Below are 12363 nucleotides of genomic sequence, written 5' to 3' on the forward strand. Positions count from 1 at the left end.
AGCACAAACCATATAGATAATACAACAATTGAACAGGTTACAAAGGACAAGCTAAATGTGATTTAGTGGAATCGTTCACAAACCACTTAGGGGTGAATCAGGTGTGTAAGTACTGGGCTGTAACAAAAACATACACACCAGCACTCCAGGAGTTTAAGACCTCTACTATAGTGGTTCCTATCCCACTAGAGAAACACATCTAATATAGTGGCATTTTTTTCAGAACACATCCTCCATAGTTTGAACTTAAATGACCTTTAATGACCTCTCACCTGCCGTCAGAGATGGTCTTGGTGAAGAAGCGCAGGTATTGGTAGATCTCCACGTTGTCATGGATGTTCAAGATGTCCTCCTCTTTGTACTTGAACAGAGCCAGGGCATACCTAAATATCACCTGGATCAAAACCATGCATGTACGTTTACATTAGAACTGCCGCAACAACAAAAAATCTAACCAGGTGGGTAGACTCTGGACAATCAATATCATTTTGTCAATCAGTTAACAACCAGTCATACTGCAGACAGGACCCACATTTGAATAACCACGAGCTAGAAGTTTCTGTTTTTCTTTCGGCCCAGGCGCTAGTCTCTCTTAAGCACGGTACCTTGGTGCCCTCGTAGAGGAAGGCGTCCCACACCCGCAGGAGGATGTCGCTGGGCAGGCTCTCAACGAACACCACCAGGAACCAACTGAAGGTGATGAGGGACACGTCCACACTATGCTCCTCAAAGTGGGCTGTCAGTCGGGGCATTTTCTCCGCCATGAAGTCCTTCAGCACGCGCTGGTCCACCTGCAACATCCACCCATACACCATGTCACATTGAGTCACATCAGCAGATGACAACAGATATTGGCATGATATGAGCAATGTTGAATTCATTACGTTGTTCATGAAACATATGCGCAATTTAAAAGTTTCAGTTCCATGTTTTGGAACAGATGCAGAACTGAAACGGATTAAATCCCACTAAAAGCACCACTTCATATATTTTTTATTACAGAGAACTGTAGATACAATTATTTTACACATCTATACAGTTGTTTAAAATCACATATTTTGCTCCTTTGAGCCGGATCATTACCTGCGAGGCTATGAGTGTTTTGGTGTAGTAGTCCTGAGGCATGATGGTCTCCACCACAGCTACTAGACACCAGAAGGCATCCTCCTCACTCTCCAGCACCAGGAGAGCTATGGCTGCCAGCCTGAAAGGAGAGGGACTGGCCAATATCATAGTTGCCCTTGGATATGCTGTCAAGATTGTTTTGAAGTCTGAGAGCTTGTATGGTATATCTACTGCCTAGTTTGAGTAGCCAGATCCAAGAAAAAGCATGTTTTTAGACTAATCATAGATTTTCACAAAATAAATCTAAATTGTTATAATCAGGCTTCCCTAAATTGAGAAGATTGTGTTGATTGAGTTGGTAGCATCCTGACTGGTTGCATCACTGCCTGGTATGGCAACTGCTCGGCCTCCGACCGCAAGGCACTACAGAGGGTAGTGCGAACGGCCCAGTACATCACTGGAGCCAAGCTTCCTGCCATCCTGGACCTCTATACCAGGTGGTGTCAGTGGAAGGCCCTAAAAATTGTCAAAGACTCCAGCCACCCTAGTCATAGACTGTTCTCTCTGCTACCGCACGGCAAGCGGTACCGGAGCGCCAAGTCTAGGTCCAAAAGGCTTCTTAGCAGCTTCTACCCCCAAGCCATAAGACTCCCGAACAGCTAATTAAAGGGCTACCCAGACTGTTTGCACTGTCCCCCCCCCCTCTTTTACACTGCTGCTACTCTCCGTTTATTATCTATGCAGTCACTTTAACTCTACCTACATGTACATATTACCTCAATTACCTTGACTAACCAGTATCCCCTGTATATAGCCTCGCTACTGTTATTTTACTGCTGCAGTTTAATTATTTGTTACTTTTATTTTCTATTTTTTTACTTAACACTTATATTTTCTTAACTTCTTAAAGCATTGTTGGTTAAGGGCTTGTAAGTAAGCATTTCACTGTAAGGTCTACCTACACCTGTTGTATTCGGCACGTGACAAATAAAATTTGATTTGATATTATTTTGGACTCTGCACTTTATATCAGTTTACAGCTTTGTACATAAGGTGGCAGTATTTCTCTAGATTTAATATTTATTGAGCACACAGCTGACTGATATAGGGAGTCTTAATAAGTACCTGTTGAGGCCCTGGCAGTAGCCGATGGTGGGGTTTTGCCAGGAGAAAGCTAGCAGAATTCGTTGGAGCTGCTGCAGAGTGGGGCTGGAGGGCGAGGAAAAGCGCTGATTGGTGGTGAGCGTGCGGTGTAGGTCCAACTGGATCTGTCTGGAGGCTTGGTGGGGTGACGTAAGGCTCTTCTGGCACAGCTGAAACAGTAATGGATGGATTTCATGTAGATGGATGGAAAGACTGATGGACAGATGAAGAAAGATTCTGAAATTGAGAGATGCATTGTAAGGAAGTGAACTAGCCTGATCCACTAGCACCCACCTGCTCATAGCGATCCGGGTGACGCTCCCTCAGCGAGCGTGTGCGTGCCCTCACCACCCAGCGCCACACCCGTGAGCGGTACTCCCGTGGCACGCCACACCGCAGCAGGAATTTGAGCTCCGGGGAGGGGCAGAGGTCGTCGGCCGGGCGGCCGCCCAAGTACTGAGCCCAGCGGTCCAACAGGGGTCTGACCCCGGACTCCTGCCTCAGCAGGTTGTGGGAGCGGATCTCCAGGGCCTGGATCTTGGCCAGCAGCTTCATGTCCTCCACCTCATAGTCCGGGATGATCTTGAAGCCATACTCGTCATGCTCCCTGAGGAATGGAGATCAGTGTTCATTCACTGTTTTTAGATCATTTTAGCCTTCATTGACTATTGATAGTAATCTCCTTTTTGTTCATTGTGGGACTGCATTGGTGATTTAATGTGTTCTTGTAAAAAGGTGTCGCCCTTAAGAGACTGTTGTAAATCTTAAAAGGAACGCCTGTATGAATAAAGAATATAAATAAATAAAAGAGGTTGGTCCTGTCATCTATCAGTGTAGTGAAGCAGAGAAGACAAAAAGACAAGGAAAGGAAGCCAGTTCAGAGTATTGAGCCAGGGCCCGTTACCTGACAGGGTTGAGTTCGAGGACGTCGTTCAGGTCTCCTTTCAGTGCGTCCTCTATGAGGTTCCTCACAGCCTCCCGCTGGCCCGGTTCTAGATCCTTGCTCTCCTGCAGCTTCCTCAGTACACCCAGGTAACGACTCTCTATCTGACAGTTACGGGCCTCCAGGTAGGCACACTGCAACACAAAATAAGCACACCCTAAGACCGAGACTGAGGTCCCAATTCAATTAACTGTAGTGGCCTTCAGTGTTTCACTTAACCACAAGCCACTTCAACCTCGACAGCACATGCAGATGTATTTGGCACTGAATAGCGCCCATAGTCACTAGGCAGACCCACCTTTACCATAAGGCTTTTCTCCTGCTCTGAACTGTTGCGCCATAGCTTGGTCAGCTGGTAGATCTCAGAGTTCAGGAACTTGTTCTGGATCTTGTAGGCCTCAATGTCATCCTGTGTGAGAATTATTAATAGTGAGAGGAAGGGCAGGGCCATTTAAAGAAGCAAAGAAATATGATTCATATTTGTACTACAACTACTTTTTTTGGACCAGAGAATAGATATCTAAAATCTATTCCAAAAGACTCAAATGTTCTGGCGCCTCATTTATAACCGTTGCGTAAATTTGACACTAAATATCTGCGTGTGTTTAAAAAAAAAAAGACTGCCACGCACAAAAATTGAGATTTCTAAACGTGGAGCACGGCATACGCATGTTTCTGGTTATAAATCCGATCTGTCGGGAACCTGTGCGCGCATGAACGAGCATTATAACTCCACCTGGACAGCGCCCGTCATTCACCTTTTATAGTGACAATAACACCCTTATTTGCTGTATACTTTGGAAGTATTGGAATTAGACCAACACGGTATATCTAAAGGAAATATCAAGAGCGAACTTCATCAAATGTTTTCTTTTGCTTTGACATTTGACCATTTCTGAAAGACAAAAACAATTGCAAATTGTTGTGGACCTGTAAACATATAGTTTGAACTCAATAGTGTTTTGCATTTACTTTGTCCTGAACCTAAATGTGCAAAAATTCTGAAACATTGTCCATTCTGAAAAAAATCTAAACTACAGTAGGCTGTACCAGTGGTTGCCGATACACTTCAATGCAAAATATAAACTGTCTGTTCACCTGTATGTTATAAACCGCTCTCCCTTTTGGATGCATAGAACAAAAACTTGAAATTATAATAGCCTCTCTAATAGGCCAAATTAAATGAGAGATCCGCATGGTAATTCGTTGTATGGCTACTTCGGGAATATGAACTCATGGCCAGAAAAGGTGCAATGGTTGTGATATATACACTGCTCAAAAAAATAAAGGGAACACTAAAATAACACATCCTAGATCTGAATGAATGAAATATTCTTATTAAATACTTTTTTCTTTACATAGTTGAATGTGCTGACAACAAAATCACACAAAAATTATCAATGGAAATCAAATTTATCAACCCATGGAGGTCTGGATTTGGAGTCACACTCAAAATTAAAGTGGAAAACCACACTACAGGCTGATCCAACTTTGATGTAATGTCCTTAAAACAAGTCAAAATGAGGCTCAGTAGTGTGTGTGGCCTCCACGTGCCTGTATGACCTCCCTACAACGCCTGGGCATGCTCCTGATGAGGTGGCGGATGGTCTCCTGAGGGATCTCCTCCCAGACCTGGACTAAAGCATCCGCCAACTCCTGGACAGTCTGTGGTGCAACGTGGCGTTGGTGGATGGAGCGAGACATGATGTCCCAGATGTGCTCAATTGGATTCAGGTCTGGGGAACGGGCGGGCCAGTCCATAGCATCAATGCCTTCCTCTTGCAGGAACTGCTGACACACTCCAGCCACATGAGGTCTAGCATTGTCTTGCATTAGGAGGAACCCAGGGCCAACCGCACCAGCATATGGTCTCACAAGGGGTCTGAGGATCTCATCTCGGTACCTAATGGCAGTCAGGCTACCTCTGGCGAGCACATGGAGGGCTGTGCGGCCCCCCAAAGAAATGCCACCCCACACCATGACTGACCCACCGCCAAACCGGTCATGCTGGAGGATGTTGCAGGCAGCAGAACGTTCTCCACGGCGTCTCCAGACTGTCACATGTGCTCAGTGTGAACCTGCTTTCATCTGTGAAGAGCACAGGGCGCCAGTGGCGAATTTACCAATCTTGGTGTTCTCTGGCAAATGCCAAACGTCCTGCACGGTGTTGGGCTGTAAGCACAACCCCCACCTGTGGACGTCGGGCCCTCATACCACCCTCATGGAGTCTGTTTCTGACCGTTTGAGCAGACACATGCACATTTGTGGCCTGCTGGAGGTCATTTTGCAGGGCTCTGGCAGTGCTCCTCCTTGCACAAAGGCGGAGGTAGCGGTCCTGCTGCTGGGTTGTTGCCCTCCTCCACGTCTCCTGATGTACTGGCCTGTCTCCTCCATGCTCTGGACACTACGCTGACAGACACAGCAAACCTTCTTGCCACAGCTCGCATTGATGTGCCATCCTGGATGAGCTGCACTACCTGAGCCACTTGTGTGGGTTGTAGACTCCACCTCATGCTACCACTAGAGTGAAAGCACTGCCAGCATTCAAAAGTGACCAAAACATCAGCCAGGAAGCATAGGAACTGAGAAGTGGTCTGTGGTCACCACCTGCAGAACCACTCCTTTATTGGGGGTGTCTTGCTAATTGCCTATAATTTCCACCTGTTGTCTATTCCATTTGCACAACAGCATGTGAAATGTCTTGTCCAATCAGTGTTGCTTCCTAAGTGGACAGTTTGATTTCACAGAAGTGTGATTGACTTGGAGTTACATTGTGTTGTTTAAGTGTTCCCTTTATTTTTTTGAGCAGTGTATATTATGTTTATAAATGAAATATTGTCTAGGCTAGTCGAGAAATGTGATATTACAGTAGTCAGACGTAGCCTACAAACGTCAATGGAAAAGGTGAACCGTACTGTTCTACCGTGACACTGCGCTTCGATCGGATAACATAGAGCAAAATACTTTAAATACCAGTAGCCGATCAATTTACTACTGAAGTGGGTCCCATTAAATGAGAAACGGAACGAACAGTAGCCTATCCTAACTTGTTGTAGGCCTATAGGCTATTTCGCGAGTATGAAACCATCAGTCAGAAAAGATGAGGAATGTATTATGCATAGAAATAGCTTTCTAATTATTTTAGAATGCAAAGATAATGATTTAATCTAGTTATTATATTTAGCTACCTGTTTTTTTGGGGTTATAAATAAGTCACTGTGTTGACTCCAATGCTTCCCACAGTTGTGTCAAGTTGGCTGGATGTCCTTTGGGTGGTGGGCCATTCTTGATACACACGGGAAACTGTTGAGCGTGAAAAACCCAGCAGCGTTGCAATTCTTAACACAAACAGGTGGGCCAGACACCTACTGGTGCCTGTTAGGCACTTAAATATTTTGTCTTGCCCATTCACCCTCGGATTGGCACATATACACAATCCATGTGGCCTCAATTGTCTCAAGGCTTAAAGATCCTTCTTTAACCGGTCTCCTCCCCTTCATCTACACTGAAGTGGATTTAACAAGTGACATCAATAAGGGATCATAGCTTTCACCTGGATTCTCCTTGTCAGTCTATGTCATGGAAAGACATGTTTTGTACATTCAATATATATTCCCCATTTGCACAAGGCTAATAGGCTACTTTGCCTTCTTGCATTGCAATACTTCAACCACTGGAAACTGTGCGTATACATGGTCTAAAGTTTGTGGGAGGATAAGCACTCTCACATTAAGTTCCGTTTTTATAAATGCCAACTTTTACGTAAAAACTGTCACGCGCATGTTTTGGGGCATATTTTGTGAGTATGAAACGTTTATAAATTAGGCTCCTGGTCTTGGTGTCGAGGCTGGGCTTCAGTCTTGATTCCATCTCTGGTGTTGGACTGACCTACTTACTACCGACCAACCACAAACCAACCTTGAGGTTCTCAGTGTCCTCCTGCAGCTGGTGGAAGGTCAGGGCCTCCAGGCCATTAGTGGTGGACACGGTGCGTCTAGGGTCGGTCATGCAGGCTGCCACCTGCTCTGACAGCTTCAGGATCACCTGGGATAACATCAGAAAATATGATATTATTAGGCAGTGATGCCATACATTATCATATCATGAAGTGTATACACTTGGAGCCAAACAGAACTCGGGCCCATATTCAAAAGGCATCTCAGAGTAGGAGTGCTGATCCAGGATCAGGTCCCCACTGTCCACATAATCATTGTGCTCAATAAGGCTAAACTTATCCTGTATCAGCACTCCTTCTATGAGACTCTTTGTGAATACGGGACCAGACCCCAAAAATGGGTTTCACCTCCTGTTTGGAGTGGTTCTTCGCCATCATCAGTGTGACGTTTTCCTGCAGCTCGGCCACGTGGGCGTCCCTTTGGGCCAAGCTCGCTCTCAGACCCTCCGCCTCGGCCTTCAGCTCCTCCAGACGACCCTGCAGGTCAGCGGCTTGGCGCTCGCGGTGCCTCAATAGCTCCAGACGCTCCTGCTCACACTCGGCTGCCAGGAACTCGGTGCAGGTCCGCTTCTCCAGCTGAGCCGCCTCCAGGGCCTTGTGGAGAAGCCACACCAGCTCCTGGATGGGGGAAGGGGAGGAGGAAGAGGATAGGGTAGAGCCAGGGGCAGGATGGGAGGTGAATAGTGAGGTTAGTCCATCTAGTCTGGCACAGATTCAAATGAGAAGGAATACATTGAATTTCAAGACATTTGTAGGCCTATCAAACCAATCATATGCCATATTCTAGACGTCAGAGAGTGGATAAGGGCAGGGTGGAAATCAAGCATTGCTTTGTAAGATATTGGAGGTTTATTAGATCTGGCACAGCTTTGGTCTTAGCTCTAACCTTCTGGGCCTTGACCTCCTCAGCCAGCATGTGTTTCTCCTGCTGAAGGCGGGTCGTTTTGTCTGAAGCAGCTTCCCGTAGCGCAGCGGGCATGGTGGCAGAGCTGCCCCTCGTCTTCCTCCTGATCCTCGGGGATGGGCATGGGAACAACCTGCCCCCCCCAGGGGAGCGCTCACCCGCAGGGTCCGTCAACAGCAGCGGGGTGGTAGGAGTCGGGGGGTCAACGGGAGTCCTAGGGTCTGTAGGAGGGCATGGAGGTTAGCTATGGCTCTGTGGTTATTATGGACTGTGAGATCAATAACTTGTGAAATAAAAATTTTCTTTGTTTAGACAAGAAAAAAATGACAATGTTACTAGAGCAATGAGGACATTATGCTATCAGACAATGAGAAAACCTGATCCTTCTGTATGATTTCAATCAGCTGCCAACAGAGGGCAGAAGGATGCCAGTGTATTAGAGAACATCTCCAGAGGCTAGGGTGTGTGTGGGACATACCAAGCCTGTCCTGGGCTGTCTGGTAGGGGGTCTTTGATGGGTTCAGTGGGGTCCAGGGAGGAGGCGCCTCCAAATGGAACACACTGCGACTCAGTTCCTGGGAGGACCGCTTGTAAAAAAGACTGTGCACCGAGTTCCTGTAGGAGCAGCACGCATGTGTGAGAACACACACAAACGTAAGCATGCACGCCAACACCTCCACCCCCAAGTGCCAGCCTTAGTGTAAACCTACTACTAAAACAATCCCTTTTTTATGAAGTGATTAAGGTACAAGTCCCCCAAAAAACATTAATCTCAAAGTCACTTTCACTATGAAGTCAATCTTGACATGTTAGATTGGCAGAGGACAAGCACCTGTAGTCACATAGCTACAAACAGTTCTAATGTCTAAGATCAATAATTTCGATGAATATCAAGCCCATCGTCAACTACTACAACGTACCCCAAAGTGATGGAGAAAAAAATCTATACAGTTACATATCGGGATATTATTTTTGAAGATACGACATCATATCATTTTGACAATATCACAATGTTACTTTTGCGCTAGTTGGCTGTACCTGCACCAAAACCCCAGTATTTTTGTTGTTCTCCATCTTCTTTTTGTTTTCAGCACTTTTATTTGCATGACTGATTGTTTTCTCATGGCTCGCTCTCGTCCCTCTGCAGCAGACATATGGTGAGCAATATGTTTGGAACATTGAGTCGTAATAAAATCACAGTATCGAATCGCAGTACATATCGTATCGGCGCCTAAGTATCATGATAATATTGTATCGTGAAGGTACCTGGCAATTCCCAGCCCTAGTATCCCATACCATCTGTTGTACAGGTCCAGCCATATGCCTCAACGCCAAATGAATGGTAAAGATGGGTGGAAAAAATAATAAATAAATAAATTCACCTACTGAATCTCTATCAGAGGATGTTTGAGGGAGAAGTTGCTTAGGGGGGCCCGTTGTTGCGGTGCAGGCAGATTGGCAGCCTCCTCGCCCAAGAGGCCTGGCGGGGTCTTCATGGTGGGCAGGAAGTCATCTACGTTACAGGACGTAACAGGAAAGAACAATGTCAGTGGATCACGCCCTCTGGAGCCAGGGCACACAAAGGACACAGCTACTCATGTAACAAGCAGGAAACTTCTGGCTGAAGACAATGAGGGATATTATGGGTTGTAATAAAGAGAATAAAGATCATGACTATCTGCCCACTTGGTCTTGAGACGAATTGTTTGCTCTTACTGTACTGCTATGAACTGAAAGTTATGACACCATGGGGTGAGACCCATTGAAAAGTCAAAAAGATTCATATATTTTTATTAACTGACAAAAGTCCTGATATCTTTTGGCCAACCAAGTTGTGCACGCTAGATACAACTACAATGGCGACCGTGGGAATATTCAACGGAGTACTACGGTCAAAGCATACTGTTCTGTTCCTTCGTGAAACGTTCTGGGCATGTCAGGACAAGCATGAAATACCTCACAGTTCACAAACCAGTTGGTAGGAAAGGTTGTGTCTACAACAGGAGCAAACTCAATGGCGTTGGGCAAAGTCAAAACAGGGAACTAGCAATAACGTCACTTTTACATTGTTCATTGATGCATATTCAAGACAGCTATGACTTGAACAGTTGAATTTCTCACTTATACAAGCCGTTTAAGCTTCAAAATAACATACGGATGTGTTGATTTATTGGACCGGAATAGCCTGTAGTATGTGTAGTGTAGCCATGCGGTGTTGTAACCAAGGCTCCTAGTTCAGCAGGGTGTCAGACGGGCACTTCCTCTCTCTCTCTCTGTCTGGGCCATGCAGAATCACCTCCTGCAGCTGTCAGTGGAGCTGTAGAGATTCATTACACAGATTCCCCAGGGGTCAAAGAGCAGGGGACACTGGAATCACCTGGGACACGTTCAGTAGGCAAACATTGTGGAACTCCAAGATATAAATATTTTACGTAGAACAAAGATGTCTCAGCTCTATTCATGACATTTCTATCTGCAACATTCTACAACTTTTGCCTACTGAATTTGGCCCTGGTTAGACCTCTTCTACCACTTCATATTCTACTGTTGAAATACTATTGTAAAAGAGGTGGTGCTTATTTGATTGACTAGTTAAGGAAGTGTGGCGTAGCTAAGGACTAATAACATTGGGTAATACAGTAGCTGCTACCATGTCATATCTAATAACAAGTGGATAAAATCCAACTGAGTTTACCTTCACATTTAGATTGAATGAAGGTACATTAGCATCTCCTTTCCTGTAAAATCACTACTCATAGTATTTCTATCTGGAAAGTTCAGTGTTTCAAAATGTCATGAATAGAGCTGAGAGACATGTTTGTTCTACATATAATATTTCTATCTTATAGTCCCACAATGTTTGCCTACTGGACGTGTCCCAGGTGATTCCAGTGTGGCCTGCTCTTTGACCCCTGGGGAATCTGTGTAATGAATGTTTAAGCTACAGCTCCACTGACAGCTGCAGGGAGTGATTCAGCATGGCCCAGACAGAGAGAGAGAGAGGAAGTGCCTGTCTGACACCCTGCTGAACTAGGAGCCTTGGTTACAGCATCAACTGTAAATGTCGGTGTTCCTCAAGGCTCGGTTTTAGAACCACTACTGTTTTCACTATATATTTTACCTCTTGGTGATGTCATTCGAAAACATAATGTTAACTTTCACTGCTATGCGGATGACACAAAGCTGTACATTTCAATGAAACACAGTGAAGCCCAAAAAAAGGCCTTCCCTGGAAGCCTGTGTTCCAGACATAAGGAAGTGGATGGCGGCAAATGTTCTACTTTTAAACTCGGACAAAACAGAGATGCTTGTTCTAGGTCCCAAGAAACAAAGAGATATTTTGTTGAACGTGACAATTAATCTTGATGGTTGTACAGTTGTCTCAAATAAAACTGTGAAGGATCTCGGGGGTTACTCTGGACCCGGATCTCTCTTTTGACGAACATATCAAGACTGTTTCAAGGCCAGATTTTTTCCATCTACGTAACATTGCAAAAAATCAGAAGCCTTCTGTCCAAAAATGATGCAGAAAAATGTATCCATGCTTTTTTTCACTTCTAGGTTAGACTACTGCAATGCTCTACTTTCCGGCTACCCGGATAAAGCACTCAATAAACTTCAATTAGTGCTAAACACGGCTGCTAGAATCTGGACTAGAACCCAATAATGTGATCATATTACTCCAATGCTAGCCTCTCTACACTGGCTTCCTGTTAAGGCAAGGGCTTATTTCGAGGTTTTACTGCTAACCTACAAAGCATTACATGGGCTTGCTCCTACCTATCTTTACGATTTGGTCCTGCCTTACATACCTACACGTACGCTATGGTCACAAGAGACGCAGGCTTCCTTACTGTCCCTAGAATTTCTAAGCAAACAGCTGGAGGCAGGGCTTTCTCCTATAGAACTCCATTATGTAATGGTCTGCCTATCCATGTGAGAGACGCAGACTCGGTCTCAACCTTTAAGTCTTCATTGAAGACTCATCTCTTCAGTAGGTCCTATGACTGAGTGTAGTCTGGCCCAGGAGTGTGAAGGTGAACGGAAAGGCACTGGAGCAACGAACCACCCTTGCTGTCTCTGCCTGGCCGGTTCCCCTCTCGCCACTGGGATTCTTTGCCTCTAACCCTATTACAGGGGCTGAGTCACTGGCTTACTGGTGCTCTTCCATTCCGTCCCTAGGAGGGGTGCGTCACTTGAGTGGGTTGAGTCACTGACGTGATCTTCCTGTCCGGGTTGCCTGTTTGTCCCTGTCCGGGGGTATCGTCGGACGGGGGCACAGTGTCTCCCAACTCCTAGTGTCTAAGCCTCCAGTATTTATGCTGCAGTAGTTTGTGTGTCGGGGGGCTAGGG

The 12363-nt window shown here is 45.5% G+C and overlaps 1 protein-coding gene across 5 annotated transcripts in view; it reads right to left on the minus strand.

Annotated features, from left to right (window-relative positions):
• LOC139574379 (TBC1 domain family member 2A-like) overlaps window positions 1-12363 on the minus strand; it is a 28681-nt gene that overhangs the window by 3138 nt on the left and 13180 nt on the right. For all 5 annotated transcript variants that reach the window (XM_071398897.1, XM_071398896.1, XM_071398899.1 and 2 more), the window contains 12 exons: window positions 9397-9523; window positions 8489-8625; window positions 7993-8231; window positions 7455-7724; window positions 7070-7195; window positions 3450-3560; window positions 3113-3285; window positions 2503-2815; window positions 2191-2378; window positions 1084-1204; window positions 606-791; window positions 273-394 (listed from right to left, as the gene is read on the minus strand). In XM_071398897.1, the coding sequence (XP_071254998.1) occupies window positions 273-394; window positions 606-791; window positions 1084-1204; window positions 2191-2378; window positions 2503-2815; window positions 3113-3285; window positions 3450-3560; window positions 7070-7195; window positions 7455-7724; window positions 7993-8231; window positions 8489-8625; window positions 9397-9523 (2113 nt within the window). The remainder of the gene's footprint in view (window positions 1-272; window positions 395-605; window positions 792-1083; window positions 1205-2190; window positions 2379-2502; window positions 2816-3112; window positions 3286-3449; window positions 3561-7069; window positions 7196-7454; window positions 7725-7992; window positions 8232-8488; window positions 8626-9396; window positions 9524-12363) is intronic.

The sequence above is a fragment of the Salvelinus alpinus genome, chromosome 4 (genome assembly GCF_045679555.1).
Source record: "Salvelinus alpinus chromosome 4, SLU_Salpinus.1, whole genome shotgun sequence".
NCBI lineage: Eukaryota > Metazoa > Chordata > Actinopteri > Salmoniformes > Salmonidae > Salvelinus > Salvelinus alpinus.